Source organism: Notamacropus eugenii, chromosome 2, assembly GCF_028372415.1.
Source record: "Notamacropus eugenii isolate mMacEug1 chromosome 2, mMacEug1.pri_v2, whole genome shotgun sequence".
NCBI classification, from domain to species: Eukaryota; Metazoa; Chordata; class Mammalia; order Diprotodontia; family Macropodidae; genus Notamacropus; species Notamacropus eugenii.
This window is the reverse complement of record NC_092873.1, coordinates 344523589-344549243: the sequence shown is the minus strand read 5'-3', so window position 1 is coordinate 344549243 and position 25655 is coordinate 344523589. Positions and strand designations below refer to the sequence as shown.

Genomic DNA, 25655 nt, shown 5'->3' with positions numbered 1-25655 from the left:
AGGGAGAGAATGGCCAAAACAGGGATAAACTTACGTAAATTTAAAAGAAATGAAGATAAATTAGCAATTTAAGTAAAATCAAGGAATTTTTACTAGGACAGGTAAAAAGGAGCCAGTGTGGAGAAAGTTTTAGGGATATGGGAGATTTATAGTCTTAGAGAGTTGCCTAGAGCACCAAGCAATTATGTGTTTCTCCTTCATTGCCAAAGAAGACCATGCCATCAGAGAAATGATGACATGACTTGCACTTGACTTTGTTTTTGAGTGAGGGAGGGCTGTGCAGGTCACCAGCCTCACTTCTCCGCCAGAGCCATCTGGATCCAGTGACCAGATATTCATCAGGATGACTGGAGATGACCCAGGATGAGGCAATTGGGATTAAGTGACTTGCCCAAGATCACACAGCTAGTGAGTGTCAAGTGTCTGAGGTGAGATTTGAACTCGGGTCCTCCTAACTCTTGCACTGGTGCTCTATCCACTGTACCACCTAGCTGCTCCTCCCCAAGCAATTAAGTGATTTGCCCAAAGTCATACAACTTGGGTATTTCAGGAAAGGTAACAGCCTGCATTGATAGAGAGAGATTCCCTACCAGGGAATTCCCTGTACCAATGAAATCACCAGAAAAATAGCTGGAGGAAATCACAAGCCTAACAGTCATAAATTTAATATAAATCTATTATAAATAGCAGTAAAAATGAAAGGGAAGAAACATTGATGTATTCAAGAAACACAGTTTAAAAATTAATAAACATACAGAATGACAATGAGACTGCATATTTGATGAGTCAAAATAAAAAGCAGGAGTTGTAATCATCATATCAGACAAAGCAAAAAATATTTCATGCCTAAAGAACCATAGACAATGAAGCAGTATCAGTACTAAACATGCATACATGAAAATGACATAGAATCTAAATTCATAAAAGTTCATTGAATTGCAACACAAAAGATAGCAACACATTATTGTAGAAGACTTGAATGTCCCTTTCTGATAGCTAAATAAAACTCACAGAAAATGAACAAAAGAAAACATAGAACTGGATCAAACCGTTGAAGTTACATCAGAAAAGCTTATGTTGTCTTCTGAATGAGAACACTAAAAAATATTCACACTTCTCCACACTATGGTACCTTTGCAAAAATTGAGCATATGTTAGAAATCATAAATAAATGTAAAAAGGCAGAAATACTAATCATATCCTTTACAGACTGTAATCCAACACAAAAGTAATTAATGCAAGGAACACTGAGTGTTTTTAAGGAACTGTACCGCTTGCATCAAAGATAAGAGATAACTATGAAAAGGAGTAGATGCTAAGCAGTCAGCAGAGCAATGGACCCAACAGATACATACACAAAGGAAGCAGAATGAGGACTCTACAGAGAAAGAAAGGACTTCTAGGTCCTTTAACATAAGTTCTAAGTTGCCTTTGTAATACATGTCTCACATATATGTGCCATACTACCACTGTACTACAGGTGTAAACCTACTTTTCACATATTTATGGGAGAATATACTTTTGATTTATGGGAAAATATTTTGTAGATGTACTGTTCTTATATACCAAGAGTTCATTGTGTCTACTGGTTGATTGTCAATGTGAAGCACACCAGTGGAAGCTTTTAAGTAATAATATTAGGAGTTCAGACCTACCAAGTTACCCCTAGAATGTAAGGTAACAGCCTTCTCTTGAAGACCCCAACTTAAGAGTTTAAGAGCAAATTGGGTGAGTACCCTAAAAAGAATGTTATACTGTTAACAACCATATGAAATAATATTACATGTTACTTATAAAGAGAGAATTGGAAATGAAAATAACTGTACCCAACAAACTGGCAAAGATGACAAAAGATATCTATAGTAAATGTTGAAGGGACTATGGAAAAAGGTACATTTTACTTCACTGTCGGTGAAATTCTGAATTGGTCTGACAATTTTGGACAGCAATTTGAAATTAGACTTGTTTTTTTAAAAAGTAATGGAAATATCTATACCCTTTCATTCTAAGATCCCACTCCTCTGCATATGACTTAAATATTACAGAGACAGGAAATCTCTATATGTGCCCATATTATTCATAGAAGTACTTTTTGGTAGCAAAGAACTGGAAACAAAGCAATGCCTATCAAATGACTAAACAAATTGTGGTATGGGAATATATTGTCCCATAAGAAATAATAGATATGAAGAATTCAGAGAAAATTTATCTAGAGAACTAATGTAGAGTGAAGTAATAAGAACTGCGAGTAATAAGTAATAGTATAATATTGTAATATATATAATAGTATATATATAATATATAATAGTATAATAATAAGTAATAAGAACTAGGAAAAATATATACAGCAATGTAAAAGAAAAGAGCAAATTTCAAAAATTAGTTGCTATATAATTATAATGACTAAGCTTGACCCTTCAGCAGAACTGAAAAAATGTGCTACAGAAGTGGGGACAGTGGGTGTAAAATAATATATAAGCTGTCAAATGTATAATGTTATCGGATAGGTAGGTAGATACATACATACATACACTGTCAGATATAAAGTTGGTTGGTTGGTTTTACTGATCTCCTCTTTCCTTTTAAATCTTGATTAAAAAGAATAGCTCACTAGGTAGGAAAGTCAGATATCCTCATTGTTTTATGTACTAAAACTTTTCATAGAGGACATGCTATGATTCACACAGTTTCACAGTTTTTGTGAATATGATTCACACATTCACAGTTCATGATTTCATTGCAGTTCCCGAATGAAGCATTTACTGATCCTTCAGTCCTGATTCCAGTTGTCATCAGCCAAGATTCTTAACTCAAGAACTAGCATGAGACCCATGTCTTAACTGCAGAGATGTTGTTCTGAGGCTGAATAGTGCTGCTTCTCCACAACCAACCTTTCAATATTGTAGTTTGTAAATGAAATAATCAGTCTTAGACAGTGATAGAAAACATTTCTTCTAGTATCAACTGCCTGCAAATTGAAACATGAATTTATTCCATATTTTATTTGCTATATTTCCACATCCTATGGAGTAGTTTGATGAGAGATGTAGAAAATTGATGTTAGTTTTATTAGAGACTGATTTATAGTATTTATATTAGATAGTATATTATATAGATTTATAGTATTCATTAGAAAAGATTAACTCATTAAAAAAAATTCAACACCCAACAATAGTTATTGATTGAATATAAGATGCCATTTTTAGTAGTTGACTATATGAAACGAAATCTGTAATAGCCAGAAGCTTCTTTGAATAAGAATAGATTTTTCTGCTATATCTACAAAGTTTGCTTTATATCCTAAACCAAGCCAAAATCTCATTTGCTTTTATTTCACTGTTAATCAGAAACATAAATCTCCTAGTTTTATCTCTGCCATAAAAAAGAATCAATTAACATGTATTCTTAAATACCTACTACATGCCAAGCACCTTGCTAGTTACTGAGGATATAAATGCAATGAATAAAATATTTACAGGGAGTTTATATTCTAACAAGAAAGAAAAGATAGTGTGTATACATGAATATATGCAGAATAAATACAAATAAGTACAGAGTGGTTAATAATAATAACAGCTAACATTCATATAATGCTTACTGTGTGCCAGGCACTATGTTAAATGCTTTACAAATATCTCATCTGATCCTCACAACCCTAGAAGGTAGGTGCTATTATTATTCCCATTTTACATATGAGAAAACTAAGGCAAACAGGGGTTAAGTGGCCCAGGATCACACAGCTAGTAAGTGTCTAAGGCTGGATTTTAACTCAAGCCTCCTTGATTCCAGGTTTGGTGAATTAGCCACTATGCCACCTGGGTTAAATACAGGCAGTTCAAAAAGGTAGGCACACACAGTTGAGAGCATCAGAAAAGGCTTCATGTAGAAGGTGGTGCTTGAGCTATGTCCTAAAGCAATAGAAGACTTCTCTGAAACGGAGGTTAGGAGAGAGTACACTCCAGGCATCCGGCACAGCAAAGGCAAAGTCATAGTGTGGAAGATGAGAAACCATCGTGTGAGAGAAACAAAGAGAAGACCAGTTTGGCTGGATCACAGAGTGTGGAAATGGAAACAGTGTCCATTGAAGCTGTAAAGATAGATTGGGACTAGGTTGTGAAGAGCTTTGTAAGCTAAACAGAGTAATTTCTATTTTATCCAAGCAAGAATAGGAAGCCATTTGAATTTATTAAATAGGAGAATGATATGGTGAGATTTTCACTTAAGAAAAAGTGGCAGCCAAGTGGAAGATGAGTTTGAGTGGAGAAAGACTCAAGGGAGAGAAACCAACTGGAAAGCTATTGCAGCAGTCCATTTAAGAGATGGTGAGGGCTTAGTATCTACCATGTCATCAGAGGGCCCACTAGGAACAACTTCTTGAATTCATTTCCTTATTGATTAACATACTCCCACACAGTCATGTTCTCCCCATCCCAATGATTTTAAACATTTGACTCTGCTATGCACAATGTCTTTGACCCAGATGGCTCTGGAGGAGAAAGTAAGGCTGATGACTTTGCACAACCCTCTTTCACTCAAATCTAAGTCAAGTGCAACACATGTCATCATCTTGATGTCATGGTCCTCTTCAAGAATGAAGGACAAACACAATCTTTCCCACTGCCAAACCCTTATTTTCATCCCTTCAGCCAGATACCCCATCCTAAGATCCTACTCTGTAGTTATCCATACCTTCCACTGTATTCTCTGAAATGCCTGTTCTGTAGGCAACAAATTTTATTTCATTTCAAACTTTTTCCTTTCCCACTTCTTCCGTCTCTAGGCACTCACATTAATACTTGACCCCCTTCTGATGGCACAACATCCCTGGCACCCTTCTAGAACTGGTTTACTCAGATCCCTTGACTCACTAGTTGTGGTGCGGGAAACAAAATACTCTTTTGTATCTCTTGCCACTTCCAGACTTTCTTTCTACAACCATTACTCAGCCAGCTCTCTTCCTTTGAGTTTTATTCAGTTTGTATAGATTCTGATAACTGTTATCCACTGATTCCCAGGACATTCTCCTTCTATTCTCAGTGAGTTCAGTGCCCATCTCCCTGTCTTTCTCTCCATTCCAACTCTTGCCCTTATACTAAGGGATCTAATATCCAAATCGATATTCCTTTAAACTCCTTAATTTTCTAGTTCCTTAATTAGGTCAACTCCTATAATATGCCTCCCTACCCTACCTCAGGTACACACAGAAATGGTTTTGTGGGAACTTTGATCTCACCATCACCCACAAGTGTCCCACTTTCCTTTATCTGATTGTAATTTTTAAATTTATTATTTTATCTTTTCTTCTGCCTTACAGCAGGTGAGAAAACTGTGGCAAACAGGGGTTAATGATCTCCAGTCCCTTCACTCCTAAATACTTTCCCAGGCTATCACCACAGCATTGGTTGCACTCACCTTCCTTCCCTATCTTGACCCTTAGGGAACCAGTTCAACTGTACTTTATCCTCTATTTTTGAAAGAAGAAGGGAGGGATAGAAGTATAATTTATTAAGCACCCACTATGTGCCAGGTACTGTGCTAAGCACTGTACAAATATTATTTCATTTGATCCTTACAGCAACCCTGTGAGGTAGGTGCTAGTATTATTCCCCATTTTACAGATGAGAAAACTGACACAGAGATTTAGTAGCTTGATGAGAGCTCACACAGCTGGTAGATGACTAAGGTCAAATTTGAACTTGAGTTTCCCCTACTCTAGTCCCAGCCCTCTATCTACTGTGCCACCTAGTTGCCTCCTTTTCCTATCACCAGTCTTCCCCTGCCAACCCTACTCCTATTGACATGCTGCTAAATGAAACTAGAAAATCACAAAACTGTGAAGACACCATCCACCAGAACATATATTACGTAGTCACAACTGGGCCCTCACCATGGGAAGACAATCCTTTTATCTCCCTAATTTTCATTTCCTGCCAGGCTGTATTCCACTGGACATCTCCGTCATGCCCCAGGAATTTCTTCATCCTGGAAGATCTTTGCTTACTATGCTCCATCCTTCACCCAGTTGTCAAAGAGATCTTCCTAAAGTACAGATCTGACCATGTCACCCCACTATGTAGTAAACTATAATGACTTCCTATTACTTTTAGCATCATATATGAACTTCTCTGTTTGACATCTAAAGCCTTTCATAACTTGTCCCCTTCCTACCTTTCCAGTCTTCTTAATCTCACACTCTTCTCCATGTACTCTATGATACAGTAATGTAAATTTCTTGATTTTTCTCACACAAGACACTACAGCTTCCAACTTCATGACTTTCCATTGGCTGTCCTCCATATCTAGAATTCTCTCCCTCCTCACTTCAACACTTTGCTTCTTTGACTTCCTTAAAGTCTCAGCTAGAAACTTATCTGATTCCCCTTAAGCTAGTACCTTCCCTCTGAGATTACCTCCACTTGTCCTATACATATCCCATTTGTACATAGTTGTTTACATGTTATATTCCCCCATTAGATTTTGAGTTCCTTGTAGGAAGGGACTATTTTTGCTTCTCCTTTTATTTCCAGTATTTTGCACAGTGCTTGGCACACAAGTAAACAGGAGATGTTATATAAGGGATGTCGTATAGAAACACCATTTAACAATAGATTGGATGTATTGGAAGAGTGAGAATGAAGAGTCACAGATGGCACCAAGGTTGTAGGCTTACTTGAATAAGAACGTAATAGTGCCCTCAGCAGTGACAGGAAAATTGGGGAAAGGTAAGGGTTTGGGGAGAATGATAATGAATTATATGTTAGATTTGTTGAGTTTGTGGTGCCTGAGGAGCTTTGGATGTGAGAAATTTGGAGATAGAAACAGCATGATTTTGATGACTGTATATTTGAGATGAGGGAGAGTGAAGAGTTAAGGATAACCCCAAGGTTATAAACCTAGGAACCTTAGACAGTTGGTGGTACCTTTGATAGAAATAGTTTATGAAGTCCAGAAGATGTTTGAGTATGGGGTGAAGATAATAAACTCTGAAATGGACAATTTCATATTTGATCCTGGAGATGATAGGGAGCCACTGGAGTTCATTGAATAGTTTATTGCCATAGTCAGACCTGCATTTTAAGAAGAGCACTTTGACAGTTGAGTGGAGGATGGACTGGAGTGGGGAGAGACTTATGGCAGGCAGAACAACCAATTAACTATTGCAGTAGTGAGTGCAGAAATGAGGTGATGAGCCCCCCCAACACTACCAGAATAATGGCAATGTCACAGGAGAGAAGGGGGTATATACAAGAGATGTTATGAAGGTGAAATCAGTAGACCTTGGCAAAAGGTTGGATATGGGGAGGTGAGAGGTAGTGAGAAGCTGAGCCTGAGATTTGGGAAGATGAAGGTACTCTTGACAGTAATAGGAAAGTTCGGAAAGATAATGACTCAGTTTTGCACATGTTGAATTTAATGCTGTTTAAAGGACATTCATTTCAATATCTCTAATATTCACTTGGAAATTCAAGACCAGAGGTCAGCAAAGAAGTTAGGGCTGGATACATAGATTTGAAACTCATCAGCATAGAAATGATCATTGAATCATGGTAGCTATGAGATCACCAAATGAGATAGTATAAAGGGAAAAGGAAAAAGGGCCCAACTCAGAGACCTATTGGACACCATAGGTAAGCAGGTATAACCTGGATAAAGATCCAGCAAAGGACCCTGAGAAGGAACAATCAAGTAGAAGGAGAACAAGAGGATAGGGTCCCAAAAACCTAGAGAGAAGAGAGTATCAAGCAGAAAAGGGTGAATGACAGTGTCAAAGGCTGCAGAAAATTGAATAAGGATGAGTATTGAGAAAAGGCAGTTGGATTTGGTGATTTAAGAGATGGTAGGTTTGGAGAAAGGCATTTTAGTCAAATGATAAAGTTGGAAGCTAGACTATAGATAGTTAAAAGTGAGAGGAAAGGAAGTGGAGACCACTATTATACAAGGTTTCTCAAGAAGTTTAGCCACAAAAGTCAGGAGACATGTGGGACTATAATTAGCAGGAATGGATGAATCAAGGGAGGTTTTTTTGAGGATGGGGTTTCGTGGGCATGGTTGTAGACAATAGGGAAGCAGCCACTAGACAGGGAAAGATTGAAGCTAAATTAGAGAGTGAGGATGATAGAGCAGGCAATCTTTTTTAGTCCAAACTATTTTATAAAATGATACTTCCAAAATATAAGAGTAGTATTAACTTAAATGTTTGTCAAATCTATTTTTTGCTTTAATACTGATGCTGCCTCCACCCTTGTGCAGGCCCTCATCTTCTCATGCCCAGACTATTACAATACCACATTTATCTGCCTGACACAAGTGTCTTCCCACTTTAGCCCATCCTCCACTCTGCTATCAAAATAATTTGTCTAAAACACAGGTCAGAAACGCGCAGCAAGAAAACATTATCCCCTAGTTAGGCATAGAGTGCTTTTTATTTTCTTAGTAAATATCAGTCCTGGTTGATTTTCCTATTTTTTACAAAGTATTTGTTATACTCGATCTACCCCCTTCAGTGTAATTACTATATAGTACTATAGCACCATATGCATAATTCACATCAGCAAATTCAATTATGTGGAGTAGCCTGGAGCGAGAGCTCCTTAGACCTATGGCTTGTCAGCACTGATGTGGTTCCCTCACTTCTAATCTATAGCACTTGCTGCTAAACAGGGCTAAGCCCAGTAACCTGAGCACAGGGGTTTACCTTTTAGAGTCCAGTAAGTTGGTAAAAGTTTTTAGGGATTTTGTATGCCCCTGTTCCTTTTATCTTTCTTTTCCCTTCAGACTTCTCCTTCAGCCCAGATCTCTGGGCATACTCACACCTCTGGTACTGACACCAGCCTGAGAGACAAGGACATTAAGTAAATCTTGTTACTGTGGCCTTGGCTAGAGCCTTTATGATGGAGGGACCTAGTCCTAGTGACTCATGGTGCCTTAGTAAGAAGGAGCTCTTTATTTTCCTCAGTTCAGCATTTGGCTTGTAAGGGAGTACTGTCCCCTTTGATAGTAAGAAATACATGGCATTTCTAGCTATTTAAAAGTGGTTAAACCATTAGTGAAGACCAAAAAGGCATTATGCTCACCACTGGAAGACATGAACCATAAATTGCAGCATCAGTTCGAAATACTTAAGCTTCCTACATGCCCGAAGAATTTCTGCATGTGTGTTATCAAGTACCTTCTAAATCAATATTCCTGTTAACTAAATACAGGAATTTCTTTTTAATATCACTAGAGTTCTACAAAACTTGGAATGTGTATCCATTGCTAGGTCTAAATGTGCCTCTTCTGCTTGCCAAGAAATCCTTAATTAAAGGTCATCTTCTCTTGAATAATGTTTACTAATTAAGTAGAGAAGTATAATAATTTGACATTATAACCAAATTATAATCAAATAGAAGAAAAATCTGGTCAAGAAAAGAAAAATTTTGGCATCTTTTATGTTAACCTGACCAAAGCTCCCATGACAGTCATTAAAAATGTCAAAAATTATCACATCTGACAGCTTAAACTTTGCTCATTTATTTTTTTTAAAAAGTTTTTAAAGCTCTTTTATTAAGGCAACATTTTTTTAAATGCCTGGCACTGTGAATGGCTTTTCAGAGAATGGTACTATGATTTGATTTGTCTCCTTGAAATTTGCTGCCCCCCTAAAAATAATTTAGTTTAAGTCCTCTTTTGCTGAGTCTTCAGTAAAAGCTTATACATTTATTAGTTGCTTTTTAATTGTACTCTCTGCTCACAGTTTCCATCTCATTAACTCTCCTCTCTAATGGGAGACACCTTGAAAAGTGCGCTGGCTGTTGAGTGACAGGACCTGAGTTGAAATCCCAGCTCTGATACTGTGTGACTTTTGACAAATCACATAACAATTCCACACCTTAGTCTCCTCATCTATAAAATGAAGAGGTTAGATTAGATGAGCTCTAAGATCCCTTTAGCTCTAAATCTACAATATCCTCTTGATTCTCTCCAGATTGTCCTTCTACCTTCCTTTTTAATTCCCCTGTTGTGAAATAAAGTTAGCCAATCACTTAGGATCATAGACTTAGTGTATCTTAAATATAGTACAATTTGTAATCTTTAAGAAACTTGGGATTTGCTAATGAAAAGGGTTCACCTTATAGTAACTGTCTTTTTGTTGCATTTGTCAAAAAAAGATAATAATTTCACTCCTTTCTAAATATTGTTGAGAGGGTTAAATAAGATAATTATGTAAAGCCCTTTATAAAATATTAACTGCTGTTATGACTTATAACCATATGGTTGAAGCATGCATATCCTCCATTCAAGAAGAAAAAGAGATTCTTTGGTGCCATCGCAAAGAAGATTTGTCAAATAGCCCATGTAGTTCAGTTACAAGAATTGTGCAAGGTTTGGGGTTTTGTTTTGTTTGTTTTATTTTGTTTTGAGTCTTTTTGTTCTAGTAATCATAGAAGTTTCCCAAGACAAAGACTTCTTTTCCATGCTACGTTTCCCATACATTTCCTCCCAACTAGCTCAATCCCAATAAATTCCATTCCCTTTCTAACTCTGCCCTTACCTTCCATTTGACCCCCTAATCACTTTCTTTAATTGCTTCATCTCTTCTTTTCATACTCTCCATCATCTTGTATTTATGAAAATCTTCCTCAGTAATATTGCTTCACTGGCCATGCTTCTCCTTTTCTTATCTTCTCCAACATTGTGCACCAAGAGGAGGTGTTATCGTACTCCTTGTTGTCATTTCTAGACCCACTTTCTGCCACTGTCACTCAGAAACCTCTCCTCCTTTGAGGTGTGTACTATTCATCTATATGTCATCCCATTCATGTCCTTTAGGATTATTACTTTGGCATCTCTGTGGAGGATGGACTGAAGAGAGAAGATAGTGAAGCCAGTTGGGAAACTATGTAGCAGTCGTCTAGGAGAGAGATAATTACTTAAACTAGAATGGTGATCATGTGAGTGGACAGAAGGGCACAAATGTGAAAGATGATGTGGAGCAAGCAGTTTTTTCAAGAAGTTTGAGAAAGAGAGGAGAGAGGACAATGTCTTGAGGAGGTAGTTGTTAAACTAGTGATTTTTTTTTAAGGATGGGAAACACAGGCCTGCTAGAGACAGAACCAATTGATAGAGATTGACGATTGGGGGAGGAGGGGATGATCGAGGATGCAATCTGCTGGAGAAGATGGAAGGGGATCAGGGCTATGTGTAGTAAGATTCGCCTTGGTAAGAAGGGCCACTTCCCTTTCAGAGACTAGGGGAAAAGGAAAAGACAGAGAAAGATGATATTAAGAAGTTTTGAGGTGAAGCTAGTGGGAGAAGACCAAACTCACACTGAATGGACACATTTCTCAGTAAAGGTTCTCATCTCTGGGAATCAGAGGGGAGGCTTGAGGAAAGGAAGAGCAGGTTAGGAATAACTTCAATGAAAAGTGAAATTGGGAAGCAGAGAAAAATAAAAAGACTGCCTCGCTACAATGAAGTCCCAGGCAAGGCTGGATAACATGAATTTATAATGATTCAGTCAACACCATTGTAAGGCTTCTTCCAGCTGCCTGCAGTAGTTCCTGGGCAGAAATGTAGAAGTCAAATGGTGGAAATCATCCTTAGCTGATGTTTGGTAAGAAAAGAGTAGCAAGAGGCCAAGCAACAAGGGATTCGAAAGCAGAAGAGTGTGGAGTTGAAGTGGCTGTTGGGTTGAGATTGGGGAGAGAGAGGGAAAAAGATGGAGTCAGAGACAGGATAACGACCTGAGAAAACAGTGAGAGGGGAAGCAGTCTTGATGGAAGTCTTGGAGAGGGCAGAGATTAAGTTTAGGAGGAAAGAGTCATAGAAGAGGTGGAATGATGCAGGGTTATAATCAAGTAAGGGAATGTCAAGAGTTCTTCATTAGGAAGTAGAACACTTACAGGTAATGGTAAAATCTAGTATGTGACCATTCCTGTGTGTGACTGAGGGGGAAGAAAAAGTAGGTAATGGAATTTAAGAAGGCTGAGGAATTGGGAGGTTAGGGAATTTGAAGTATCATCTCTCTGAATGTTAAATTCCCTTGACATAAGCATAGGAAAATTGTGTTGATCTCCTTGAAAAAAAGGAAGAATGACCTGGGGGTCAATAGAATGATTTTGCTTATTTTGACCTCTTGCTAAGCTTTCTGAAAATTTGTTTTTCTCTTAAACTAATTCTCACTGTTTTATGAAGCAAACTGCTTATAATATTCTACTAGCTTGAGTAACATGTTTATAACAGATTTATACTCTAAATCCACTCTTGGCTACTTGCAACAAAATAAAATGTTTGCTGACTTAGTCTGTTTCTAGGCTTTCTGATCTCATTACCAAAATTGATTTATATCTGTTAAGCTATTTCAGATAATAGTTTTTGTTAATGTCCGTTCTTTTATCTGTTTCTTATTTTCTGTCATCAGCAGCTTGTTTAAGTAGATTGGTTGGAGTTGCCTTAATTATATGCACTTTATTTCAATTTTTATTTTTCTGATTTGGTATTTTGAGTTTAATCTTTGCTCTAATGGGTCAGTATTCTGATAGTACCTTGATGGTTCAGAAGTAACTCCCACTAAAGGTTTACTGAAAGAAGAAGAATCCAGAACCAGAAAGGTTTATGAATGAATTTTGTCAACTATTCAGAGAACATTTGATTCCAATGTTACACCAGTTATCTGCAAAGAGAAGGAAAGAAGAGATTCTTCAAAACTCCTGTGAGACAACCATGGTCCTGAAACCTTAATCAGGAAGTGATAAAGCAGAGAATTAAAACTATAGACTAGTGTCCAATATTAACAAAAAATATTGAATCCAGTCTTAGGAAAGAAGATATAGCAACATATTGGAGAGATTATACAGTATCACCAGCTTGGATTTCTACCAGAAATATCAGGTTGATTCAGTATTAGGAAAACTGTAAATTTAGGACCACATTAATAACAAAAAATTAAAATCTTATGATTATATCAAAAGATGCAGAAAAAGCTTTTGGTAAAATTTAGTTTTCATTTTTATTAATAAAACTTGCAGGACTAAACTGTCCTTTTTAAGTATAATAAATTCTATCCAAAACTAAGAGTTAGCATTACTGTAATGGATAGCTGTTAGAGGTCTGTCCAGTAAAATCAGAGATAAAGCAAGAATATTCATTGTCATCTCTTTTTATTTCATATAGATAAAGATATGCTAGCTATAACAATAAACCAAGAAAAAGAAACTGAGGAAGTAAGCATAGTCAAAGAGAAAACAAAATTATCAATTTTTGCAGATGACATGATCATTTATAAACAAAGCATTAAATAACCAGTAAAATGTCAGGATATAAAATTAAAACACAAAAATCATCAGCCTTTCTGTATAACAAAACTCAAGTGATAAAGATAATCCATTTGAAATAACTACAAATTCTGTAAAATGTCTGCTTTCTTTGTATCCCAGCACTTAGCATAATGCTTGGCACCTAATAGGTGCTTAATAAATGCGGGCTGAGTTTACCACCAAAACAATCGAAGAAGTTCTATATCCTGTCTTCTCATCTGAGCTCACCAAATACCTATTAGACATCTCAAATTGAATGTCCTGGAGGCATTTCAAACTCAGTTTAACCAAAAATAGAACTCATTATCTTTCCCCAAAATCCTCCACTCTTTCAAATTTACCTGTAACTATGTAGGGCACCACTATCTTCGCAGTCACTCAGGCTCATAACTTTCTTGTCATCATCTTCTTTTTATTTGCACTCCCCCCATGGATATCCAATTTTTTGCCAAGACCTGTTATTTTAATCTCTCACACACCTCCTTCTCGCTGTTCAAGGAAACCCTACCGTATTGTTGTCTTTCTTCACTTAATGCATGAACTCTTCTAACAGTCTTCTGGTTGGTTTCCTTGCCTCAAGTTTCTCCCCACTCCAGTCTATACCCCTCTTAGTTGCCAAAGTAATCTTCCTAGAATGTGATTCTCACTATATCATTCCTCTTCCCAGTAAACACCAGTGGCTCCCTATTACTTTCAATCTCAGATACAAAATCTTCTTTCTGGTTTTTAAAGCACTTCCCAACCTGGCCCCTTCTTCCCTTTCCTATACTCTTCCATGTACTCTCCTATCCAGCGATATAGGCTTTATTGTTTGAACTCACAGGAGACACCCCCATCTCCCAACTGCGCATTTCACTGGCCATCCCCCACAGCTGGAATTCTCTTGTTCCTCATCTCTGCCTCAGTTCAGATCCTGCCCTCTATAAGAGGCCTAACTGCTAGTACCTTTCCTTTAAGATTACCTCCCATTTACATTGGATATATCTTCTGTGTAATTAATTGTTTGGATGTTGTCTGCCCCATTAGAATTGGAGTTTCTTGAAAGCAGGTCTGTGTTTTTGCCCTTTTTTATATTCCTAGCAATTAGCACAGTGCATGGTTCATATTAAATATTTAATAAATGCTTGTTGACTATTTGATTAAATACAACTACCAAACTCCTTTACACAAATAAGGATAGACTAAATCTCTACAAGGATTTATCAGTTATTCATAGTTGGATAGAGCCAACATAATAAAAATTGTAATATGGCTTAAATAGCTACAACTTCAGTACTGTCAGACTACCAAAGTCTTACTTTATACAACTTAAAAAATAGCAGAATTCATTCAGAAGAGCAAAAAGGTCAAATATCTCAAGGAAATTTGTTTACAATAGGAAGTAAGGAGGTCTTTGCTGTTGTTGAGTTATTTTTCAGTCTTGTCTAACCGTTCTGTAACTCCATTTGAGGTTTTCTTGGCAAAGGTACTAGAATGGTTTGCCATTTCCTTCTTCAGTTCATTTTACAGATGAGGAAACTGAGGAAAGCAAGGTTAAGTCACTTGCCCAGAGTCACACAGCTACTAAGTGTCTGAGGTCAAATTTGAACTTAGGAAGGTGAGTCTTTCTGACTCTAGGCTCAGCATTCTATCCAATGCACTGCCCAGCTGCCCCTGTAAAGGGGGTCCAGCAGTTCTCAAATTATCTGATAAAGTAACAATTTTAAAAAACTTTTGTGCTGGTTAAAAAATAATAGAAAAGTTCACTGATTCAGTATATGAGATTAAAAAGTAATCAATCAAACATAGTAGCATAGTGTTCAGTAAACCCAAGGACTAAAACTAGTATGGATGGGCTGTGGGAAACAGGCACAAAAATACACTATTGGTGTGCCTGTGAAGTGATTCAACCATTCTAGAAAGCAATTTGGAACTATGCTGCTACTGTGCATATATACCCTTTCACCCAGTGATATCACTACTAGACCCATATCCCAGAGAGATCAAAAGAACGAGGGAAAGGACTATAAATACAAAAAATATTCATAGAGGCACATCTGTTATGGCAAAAAACTGGAAACAAAGTAGGTGCCAATCAACAGGGGAATGGCTGAACAAATAATGGTACATGAATGAAATGGAATGTTATGTTGTAAGAGATGACAGAAGGGACAGATTGGGGGAAATCTGGGAGAACTTCAATGAACTGATGTAGAGTGGAATGAGCAAAACAGTGTGAACAATTTGTACGATGACTACAACAAACACTATAAAGGAAAACTGACATGAAGGATTTAAGAGCTGTGATCAACACAGTGTCCATTTGTGACAGCAGAAAGCTGATGGTCATTTCATGCTTCTCACTTTTAGTCAGACTGGTGATGAGTTGCAGAATGAGTCCAACATTTTTAGATATGACCAAAATGTGCATATTTGTCATACTTCATTTGTTACAAGGAAGGGCTTTTTTCTTTTGGGAGCAGAGGGAGAAATGAGATAATGATGGCTATCCTAAACAAAAAGAACAGTGAATTATTTAAAAAATAAACAGATGAGAGTAGAAGGAAATTTAAAAGGACCATAAACCATTGGTGTAGTATTGGAATTTATGTTAAATTTTAAATTTTTTTAAAGGAACAAGCTACATGGTTTTGTGTACAGTCCTTTTTCTGTTCTCTGTGTAGGGAATATTCATTTTTTATGTTTGTTTCATTCATAATAATAAAGGATAGAAAGAAAAAAGAAAATAATCCAGTTACTGGTAGCAAGCTAGAAACTAATTCTCAATCACTTAGTAAACTAAGACTAACCAATGTTCTTATCATGGAAAGTCCCTCATTTGGACGGAATGTGGCTCTTCTTTAATTTATCGTTAGCTAGCAGAAACTGATTTCCTGTTTCCTTTGGTAGCATAAAGAGTCTTCTGTCTCCTTCACTGAAAACATCATGAAATCTACTCTTTTATCCCAGAACAAACTTTTATTTCCAGCTGAGGAACAAGCAGGAAGCCTTTTAAAATTTTTGTCTTCTTGCTTTTCTTTGTTAGCATACTGTAATCTGTGTGTTTATCTGCATATTTTATGAAGCCAGGTATTTGGATTTGAAGAAAGATGGATAGGAAACATTATGTAGTTCCCCTCACTGTCCCCAAAGTCACAAAATCTCCAACTATTATGTGTGATTGCTTAGATTAAAATAAGAAAGCTCTGTTGTGAAATAGAAACACTAGTGTAAAAAAAAGGGTGTTCTTTGATTTAACTCAGATTTTTATTTTCTTGTTCATCTTTTTGATGCATGCTTGTTTCAGTTGGTTTTTCTATTTATAAATAATTTTTTTTCTGAGTTATAACCTCTAACATCTCAATGAGTTTTTAAGTTATTTGTGAAGGAATTTTTTGACATCTTATTTAACCGATCAATTAAATCCACAGTTATATAAGAGGTACCCACCAGGAATTCAATTCTTTATACCTAAGTTATAAAACCTTCATTAGGAGGAATTTAGTAAACATCTGTATAGCCCTTGCTTCAGGAGTGCTAGACCTGAGTTCAAACCTCTGCTCTGACATTGACTAGTTGTGTCTGCAAATCACTTAACCTGCTGTCTCAGCTTCCTCATCTATAAAAAAAAGTGACAATATTCACACTTATATACTTCACATGTTTGGTGTAAGATTTTGTATACTTTAAAACACCCTGTAATGGTAGGTTAATAGTTTTATATATTGTGAATAATAATAGTCGCTAACATTTGTAAAGTACTTATTATATAACAGGCACTTTGCTAAGCACTTTATAGAGTATATCATTTGTAAAATGAAGCAGTATGGCTGCTATTAAGCAATCAAGTATTGAGACAGAGCCCTAATTTGCTGTTATTCTGATGCAAAACACTCCCCTCTGTAGTAAACCTTAGAGCTATCAAATGGAAACCATACTTACCTATTACATGGGAAGGTCACAAGAAATATTAATTTAAAAATACCAAGTTATTTTCAGCCATTTTTTTCCTTTATCTCCTCCCTCCTTGAAGGAGTGAAGCTAGTGTCCCCTAGCTCCCAAATTCTTAACAGCTTGACTCATTATGGAACAGGTCCATCGGCTTTCCACATCTGGGACAACTGATAAAGTCTTCCCATATAGCCACCCGTAAACCCATCTGCCCCAAACCTAACCATATGGTTAGAGAAAATAGGAGTTACTTCCTCTGCCAGTTTCACAGAGCATCAAATATTATTTTGGAACCAGTGTCCGTAGGTCATTCCCCATAATACTAGTACAATATTTGTTATGCATCTGGCAACTATACTGAGCACCCATTATCTATTTTGCCTTAATTCTTTTCCAGGTGCACATACAATAGCAAAATCTATTCCTATTTTTAATCCTTTTAACATTTTTAAAGAAAAAAATGCTAAAAATAATTAGGTGATTTTTCTTCACCTATTCAAGTTGACAGAGGCTTCTCCAGTGCAGACATTTGTCTTAATAATAACTCAGATTTGTATATCACTTAATGTTTATAAATTGCAGGCTAATGTTATAAGATATTTTCCAACCTTCTAGATTTTGATTGGATTATTTTACCTTGGCAGCTACCAGCTCTGCCCACTTGGAGGACCTTGCTTACCTGGATGAACAAAGGCATACTCCCTTGCGAACTTCTCTCCGAATGCCAAGGCAGAGCATGGGTGGTGCTCGTACACAGCAGGACTTAAGAGGTAAGAACGACCAGAAGAGCCCAGGCAAAAAGGAAACGGGCAGCAAGAACCAGGTGGTTTGTGTCATAATCCCATGCTTAATATAGTATGCTAGGAAACAAGATGATTTATCTTAACTTGGAATCTGTTCCTTAACCTCTATCCTAGAGAACAAAGATAACCATAAAGCTATTGCACTAAATGTCAATGCATAAAACTGCACAATTTCCAGCTGGCAGAAGAATTGAGTTCTCCAAATACTATAAAAGATGAGGGAGCTATATGTGGTACAGAAGAAAAATTGCTTATTATGAAGTCAGAGGACCTAGAGTCAAATCCTGGCCCTGCCACTTACTATTTGTATAACCTCAGTTAATTCATGTAACTTTGGGCCTCAATTTCCTGATCTGTAAAATAAGGGGTTTTGGTCCCTTCCTATTCAAAATGTGTTATCCAATGACCTTATATGGCAAGTGGGGAAGATATCCTTCCTAGGATGATGGGTTTCACAAATAGTTGTTATCACACTATAAATATATTTAGTTTTAAATCAGTTAATCCACAGCTGTTTATTAAGCCTTTATCTAACATACAACCCCAGGCACAAAGCTAAGCATTGGTGGGTACGAAGAAAATGGTGAAAGACAGTCCTATCCTCAAAGGGCTTACATTGTAACAGGAAAGACAACACGTACATTAAAAAGATATATACCAGAAATATAATAAATGGAAGATAGTTGTGAAAGGGAAGGCATTAGTAACTGGGGGGACAAGAAGAGGCATCTTGTACAAGGTGGTGCTTGTGCTGAGTCCTGAAAGTGAGGGACTCCAAAAGGCAGAGTTAGGAAAGTATATCCTTCCAGGAGTGGATGGCAGTCATTGCAAAGACATGGAAACAGGAGATGGAATATCATTGTGAGGGACAGCAAAAAAAAAAGAAGAAGTAATGTATAAAAGATTAGAAAGCTAGGAAGGGACTAGGTTTTGAGAAGCTTGAAGTAATAAACAGTAAATTTTATATGTGATCCTAAAGGTGGTAGAAAGCCATGGGAGTTTATGGAGTCAGACATATGCTTTAGGAAAATCATTTTGATAGCTATGTGGAGGATGGGTGGAAGTGGGGAGAGATTTTAGACAGGGAGAACAAATAAGACACTGTATCTAAGCAAAGAAAGTAGTCCTGTGAGTAGAAAGAATGGAGCATTGTGCAGTTGTGTAGCCTTGAGTGATCCATCAACTAGTTTTTATTTATTAAGTACCTGCTCTTTGCTAGGCTCTAAAGTAGGTGCTGGGGGAATAAAAGACAAAAATAGCCCCTCAAGGGGCTTACATTCTTTTAGGGGAGAAAACATGTACACGTATTCATTTCAATTTAATAAATATCTATTAAACACCTACTATGGGCCAGATACTATGCTATGCACCAGGGGATACAAATAAGAAGAGGAAAGACAGTCCCTGCCTTTAAGGAGCTTATAGTCTAAAGGGAGAGGACAGAAATGGAAGGGGAGAAATGGAGATACCCAGAGTACCTCATGTGGGTTTATCATGTTCTATAGAGTTTACACTAAGCAGAGCTGCAAAAGAAAAGTGGATAGTTAGCTGGAAAATCCCAAACCCAATGCTCTGTAAAGGAAAGTTTTGGGAGGAGTTTATTATACCATATTCCAACCTTCAATCAGGAGGGAAAGAAGGCTGAGGGAGTTAGGAAGGTTTTGAGTATCCAGGGTTGAGTTAAACAGCAGTATGAGCAAATTTCAGGTGATCAGCCTTATCCTGGGAGGGATATCTTGTTCCATGGCATTCAGAACACATATAAGTAAATAGAAAATATATCTGTTTAGGCTTCAACAGTTTACCTTCCTGAGGCTCAATTTTGCCATTTGTAAAATGTGGAGGTTGGACCAGATAACCTCCTAGTTTCCTTCCAACTCTTCATCTAAGATGTCATGGAAAAATGGAAAATAATTGCAGTGTAGAAAAGAGAGGAGGAGGCAATAACAGCTTGGAGGATCAGGGAAGCCTCCTGTAAGAGCTGCCTCTTAAACTGACCTCTGAAGGAGGCTAGGAATTCTAAGAGGCAAAAGATAAAGAAAGGGGGGTACATTCCAGGGCATGGGGGGATGGAGAGGGAGAAGGGAGGATAATGCCCAAGCATGAAGACAAGAAATAGAATGTAGTGTGTGAGTCTCAACAGCATGTGGAAAAAAGGAGGGCTTTGTAAAGATAGGCTGAAACCAGATGGTAAAGGACCTGGAATGTCCAATGGAAGTGTTTGTTTCATCCTAGAGACGATGAAGAACTACTAGAACACTTTCAGTAGTGAGTGGTAAGACCTGTGCTTTAAGAAGATCATTTTGGTAACTATGGAGGATAGGTTAGAGAGGGAAAGACAGATAACAACCTCTATTTTGATTATGTTGGATTTGAAATGAGATGCCTACAAGACATGTAATTCAGAACTTTTCAGGAACTTAGGGTTATAGCCACTCTTATAGCTCTTCTCAAGTATAAAATGAGGCATTCTGACTAGATAATCCCCAAGCTGTTTTCCACCTTCAAATATTATCAGAAATGAAAGTTGTCTAGCTAGAAAGCATCAAAATCTTCCTTCAGTGATAGGTAGACTGGCCACATTCACACCCTAAAAGAAATTGGTAAAGTCAAATATGCAAAAAAGGCAGAGACCCAAGATGACCAGAGAAAAGGCAGGGCCTCACCTGAGCTCTCCCAAATTCCCCTACAAATAACTTTAAAATAAGGTCTCAAAATGAATTCTGAAGCAGCAGCACCAACAAAGGAATGGGATGAAGCAGTTTTCCAGTCCAAGACAACTTAGAAGGTTGACAGGAAAATTCTGCATCACTCAATGAGAGTAGAGTACAGTCTTGCACAGACTATGCCCTGGCAAGCCAACAGCAGGCATTGAACTGACAGCCATAGCTTCCAGAGTTCTCAGCCCACAGATAGTAAGGGGGTTGGACGACTGGCCAGAAAAAGATTACAGGCCCTGAACCAGGTGCCACTTTTATTCCCCCAGCACCTAGTTCAATGCCTTTGTTAGCACTGGCTGCAGGATTCTATTGTGTTGCCCATAGGTGATTCAAGATTGCAGTCAGAGGGCAAGGAACACTAGCATAGTAGAGCATGCAGGGACCCTGGTCATAATTCTAGGATGGAAAAGAGTGCTTGTGGTCATAGACAAAAGCACAGGCCAGGATAATAGTGACCACACCTCTTCTTAAATCATACCATCTTGGGAAAAACTGAAAATTTACAGGTCCCCAGAAGTAGCTCTGAAAACAGCAGCACAAAACAGGATGGTGCCCCCTACACCCTGGGAGCAGAGCCCAACCTTAACATGAAGTTAAAAGTCAAGAAACAAGGTGGAAAAATGAACAAACCAAAAAAGACCTGAGCACAGAAAGTTCCTAGGGTGATAAGGAAGGTCAAAACATAAACTCAGAAGAAAACAACAAAGTCAAAATAGCTACATCCAAAGCCACAAATAAAATTTTGAGTTGGTCTCAGATTCAAGAATAATTTCTGGAAGTGCTCAAAAAAGGATTTTAAAACTCAAATAAGAGATATAGAGGAAAAATTGGGAGAAGAAATGAGAGTGATGCAAGAAAATCATGAAAAAAAGAGTCAAGGAAGGCACACATACAAAAATACTGTAGAAAATAATGCCTTAAAAAACAGAGTAGGCCAAACAGAGTAGGTAAAAGAAACATAGAAATCCACTGAAGAAAAGTCCTTAAAAAGCAGAATTGGCCACATCGAAAAAAGAGGTACAAAAATTCACTGAAGAAAAGAACTCCTTTAAAAGTAGAATAGGTCTCATGGAAGAAGAGGTACAAAAGCTCACTGAAAAAATAATTCCTTAAAAATTAGAATTGGGTCAGTGGAAGCTAATGATTCCATGAGACATCAAGAAATAATAAAAAAACAAAATCAAAAGAATAAAAAAATAAAAGAAAATGTGAAATACGTCATAGGAAAAGCAACCTTGAAAATTAATTGAGGACAGATAATTTAAGAACTATTGGATAACCTGAAAACATGATCAATAAAAAAAGCCTAGACATCATCTTTCAAGAAATTCTCAAGGAAAGCTTCCCTGATATCTGAGAACCAGAAGATAAAATAGAGATTGAATGAATCTACTGATCATCTCCTGAAAGAGTTTCCAAAATGATACATTCCTAAGAACATTATAGCCAAATTCCAGATCTCCCAGGTCAAGGAGAAAATACTACAAATAGCCAGAAAGAAACATTTAAAATATTATGGAGCCAAAGTCAGAATTTAGCAGCTTCTCTATTAAAGGATCAGAGGATTTGGAATACGGTATTCCAAAGGGCAAACAAACTAGAATTACAACCAAGAATCTAACCGTTTTAGAGAACAGTTTGGAACTATGCCCCCCAAAAATGCTATAAAATTGTGCATACCTTTTGACCCAGCAATATACTACTAAGTCTATATCCCAAAGAGAGCCGAAAAGGAAAAGGATCTGTATGTACAAAAATATTTATAGCAGTTCTTTTTGTGGCGGTGAAGAATTGAAATTTGAGGGGCTGCCTATGTGACAGCCCTTTAAATACTTGTCCTTCTGAGTCTTTTCTTCAGATTAAACATCCACATTTCTTTCAACCATTCCTCATATACTGGGGACTCAATGCTTTTCAGCATCCTGGGTCCATTCCTCTGGACACTTTCCAACTCAGCAATGTCCTTTCTGAACTATGGCACACAGAACTGGACAAAATATTCCACATGTAGCCTGCAAGTGCTGCCTCTTTTACTGTAACCCAAGATTGCATTTGACTTTTTGGCTGCCATATCACATTGTTGATGCACATTGACTTTGAAGTCCACCAGAATTCCCAGATCTTCTTCAAACAAGCTACTATCTAACCATGCTATCTATTTTGTACATAGAAAGCAGATTTTTTGAGCCTGAGAGCAAAATTTTACTATGATCTCCATTAAATTTTTCTTAGATTCATCCCAATGGTCTGTCTGTGGCCATGAGGCCACAGATTCCACACCTCTGTATCCTGTCAAGATCTTTTTAGATCCTGATGCTACTGCCCACTATTAATTATTCCTGTGAATTTTGTATCACCTGAATATTTGATAAGGATGCTATCCTCTGTTTTTATGCAAATCGTTGATAGAATATTAAATAAGCACAGATTCTTGTGACACTCTACTGTGAATACCTTTTTCCAAGTTGTCATAAAACTTTTGAGTCCATCCATTCAACCAGTTCCAGATGTATCTAGTTGTGCTATCATCCACAACATATTTTTCTTTCCTTTTCATAAAAATAGCATAAGAGGCTGTAGCATTCCACTGATGCTACAGTTTAGCAATCCTGTCAAAAAAGGAAATAAGGTTTATCTGACTTTTTTTTTTTTTTTTGCTAAAGCCAGGTTTTACCTTTGATGATCCACTACTTTGTTTTATAAAGATCTACTAATTATATCATTAGTAATACATTTTAGAACTTTGCTGGAAATTGAAATCAAGCTTCCTGGCATAAAGTGTGCACTCCCGTCTCTTCCCTTTTTTGGAAATCAGTACAACATATACCCTTCTCCAGTAATGAGACACCTCTTCACAATATTTCAGATGTTGTTGATGGTAGCTTATCAGTCGTATCCATCATCTCATGTCTTTCAGAACTCAAGGATGTAGTTCATTAGGCCAAGTGGCTTGAATTCATCACAGCAAGCTAGATCCTGTCTTCTTTCTTATCTTATTTAGCTATTTTGTTCTGTCTGTTACAGTCCAAAGGTCATTCTTCTTGGCAAAAAAAAAAAAAATAGAAGTAAAATAGTATTGAATAGTTCTTTCTTTTCTGTTATCAACATCATTCCATCCACACTAAGTGGCAGTCCTATACTCCTGTTTCAAGTGCTGTACAATAAATACCATTTGTTCAGTCATGTCAGACTCTTTGTGACCCATTTTGAGGTTTTCTTGCCAAAAGAGATACTGGAGTGGTTTGCCGTTTCCTTCTCCAGCTCACTTTTCAGATGAGGAAGCTAAGGCCAACAGGGTCAAGTCATTTGCCCAGGGTCAAACATCTAGGAAGTGTCTGAGGTCAGATTTGAACTCAGGAAGTGAGTCTTCCTGACTCTAGCACCAGTACTCTATCCACTATACCATCTAGTTTGCCCACAACAAATATCATACCTATGGTATATATAGCATAAAACAATATTGTAGTTCCAAAAACATTTAAGACTTTGCCCTACCATACCTAAGCTTTCAGGAAACTCTTCACCTGAATAGAACACTCTAGACTATGCTTATTGCATCCATCTGGCTCAGAGACTGTTCATATTAGTCTATATTGCTAGACTTTGCTGATTGCAAACTTCCTTCCAAATGTCTTTTTTCTTTAAGAGTTTCCCATCAAATAGCTGAGATGAGGAAAATACTGTTTAAGTACTGATGCATGAGAATGATTCTGTATACAATTAGCATTACAGAATTATATTTTAATTCAAAGCTCTAGACTTGAAAAAATAATCTTCCTTCAAAAAGTAGTATAGTATCATCTTAATTACTGTTCACAAGGGAATTATATTATCTTGTAATAGAGTTCAAAATGCATTAACAAGCAGCAAAAACACACTTGGCAAACAGAATTTCTCTATATTTCTGCTGGTCTACTTGCCAAGCCTTCATAATTTGTGAGGTTATCGCAAATATTTAGCATTATTGTAGAAACAGAATTAGATTATTTTCCTGGTATACTTTTTTTTAAGTGTCACATGGTATCCTTTCATTTTAAACAGCCATACAAATTGTAGTTTCATATCTTTCTCTACTTGTGATAAAGGCAGTGCATATTTTTTAGCTTTTAAGTAATGAAGTGATTCGAAGTTGTTGTTTTTTATTACAGGAGGGTGGGCTTATCTTCTGAGTTAAGCATTTATAAGGTATTACTTGAAACAGTGGACTTTGTTAATCTGATGTAAGCTTTGATTTAAAATGAGCTTTGAATCAAATCCTAGCCTCCCAGTTTTCGGAGTATACTGAGGAGCCGCTGCTGAATGATACATGTCCTCTAGAACCCTGTTAATATTTAATAGTAGCTCTTTGATAGCCACATAATATTTCCTGCCTGTAATGGTAGAGCATGGAAATATTTCTAGAGATTTATTTATCTTCTCAAATAAAAGCCAGTCTACCAAGAAATATTTATTAAAACACCAGACCTTGTAGAGAAGATATAAAAGAAATTAAAGAAAAAAGTCCTTTGCTTTCAAGAAGACTGCCATCTAATTGCTCAGCATACAGATGAAAGAAATGGAGCAGAAACAATAAGAAGTAGTTTGGGGAATTGTCTTAGAAGGTATTAGTAGTGAAAGTGTAGCTTGGGAGGATGCATGTTTGGCTTAATAATTCTCCCTAATGATAATTACTATAGTTCATTGTCCTCCAAAATAGAAGGCTGTGGAGTTTAGACATTATTTGGACTCTTCAACAGAAAAACATCAACAGTACTTAAGTTCTAAAGTCTGACTTCTAAATGTTTATTCTTTATCATGACTTCCCATTGCAGCTTCATTCCGGACAGCTATTCTAGTGAATCAGATATTTCTAGTTAACAGTGATGAGGAATAGACCACACCAGAATACATCAGTATCCCATTTT

The 25655-nt window shown here is 37.0% G+C and overlaps 1 protein-coding gene across 13 annotated transcripts in view; it reads left to right on the top strand.

Annotated features, from left to right (window-relative positions):
- TANC2 (tetratricopeptide repeat, ankyrin repeat and coiled-coil containing 2) overlaps positions 1-25655 on the top strand; it is a 551137-nt gene that overhangs the window by 406871 nt on the left and 118611 nt on the right. For all 13 annotated transcript variants that reach the window (XM_072645876.1, XM_072645869.1, XM_072645875.1 and 10 more), the window contains one exon: positions 17873-17998. In XM_072645876.1, coding sequence (XP_072501977.1) covers positions 17873-17998 — 126 coding nt within the window. The remainder of the gene's footprint in view (positions 1-17872; positions 17999-25655) is intronic.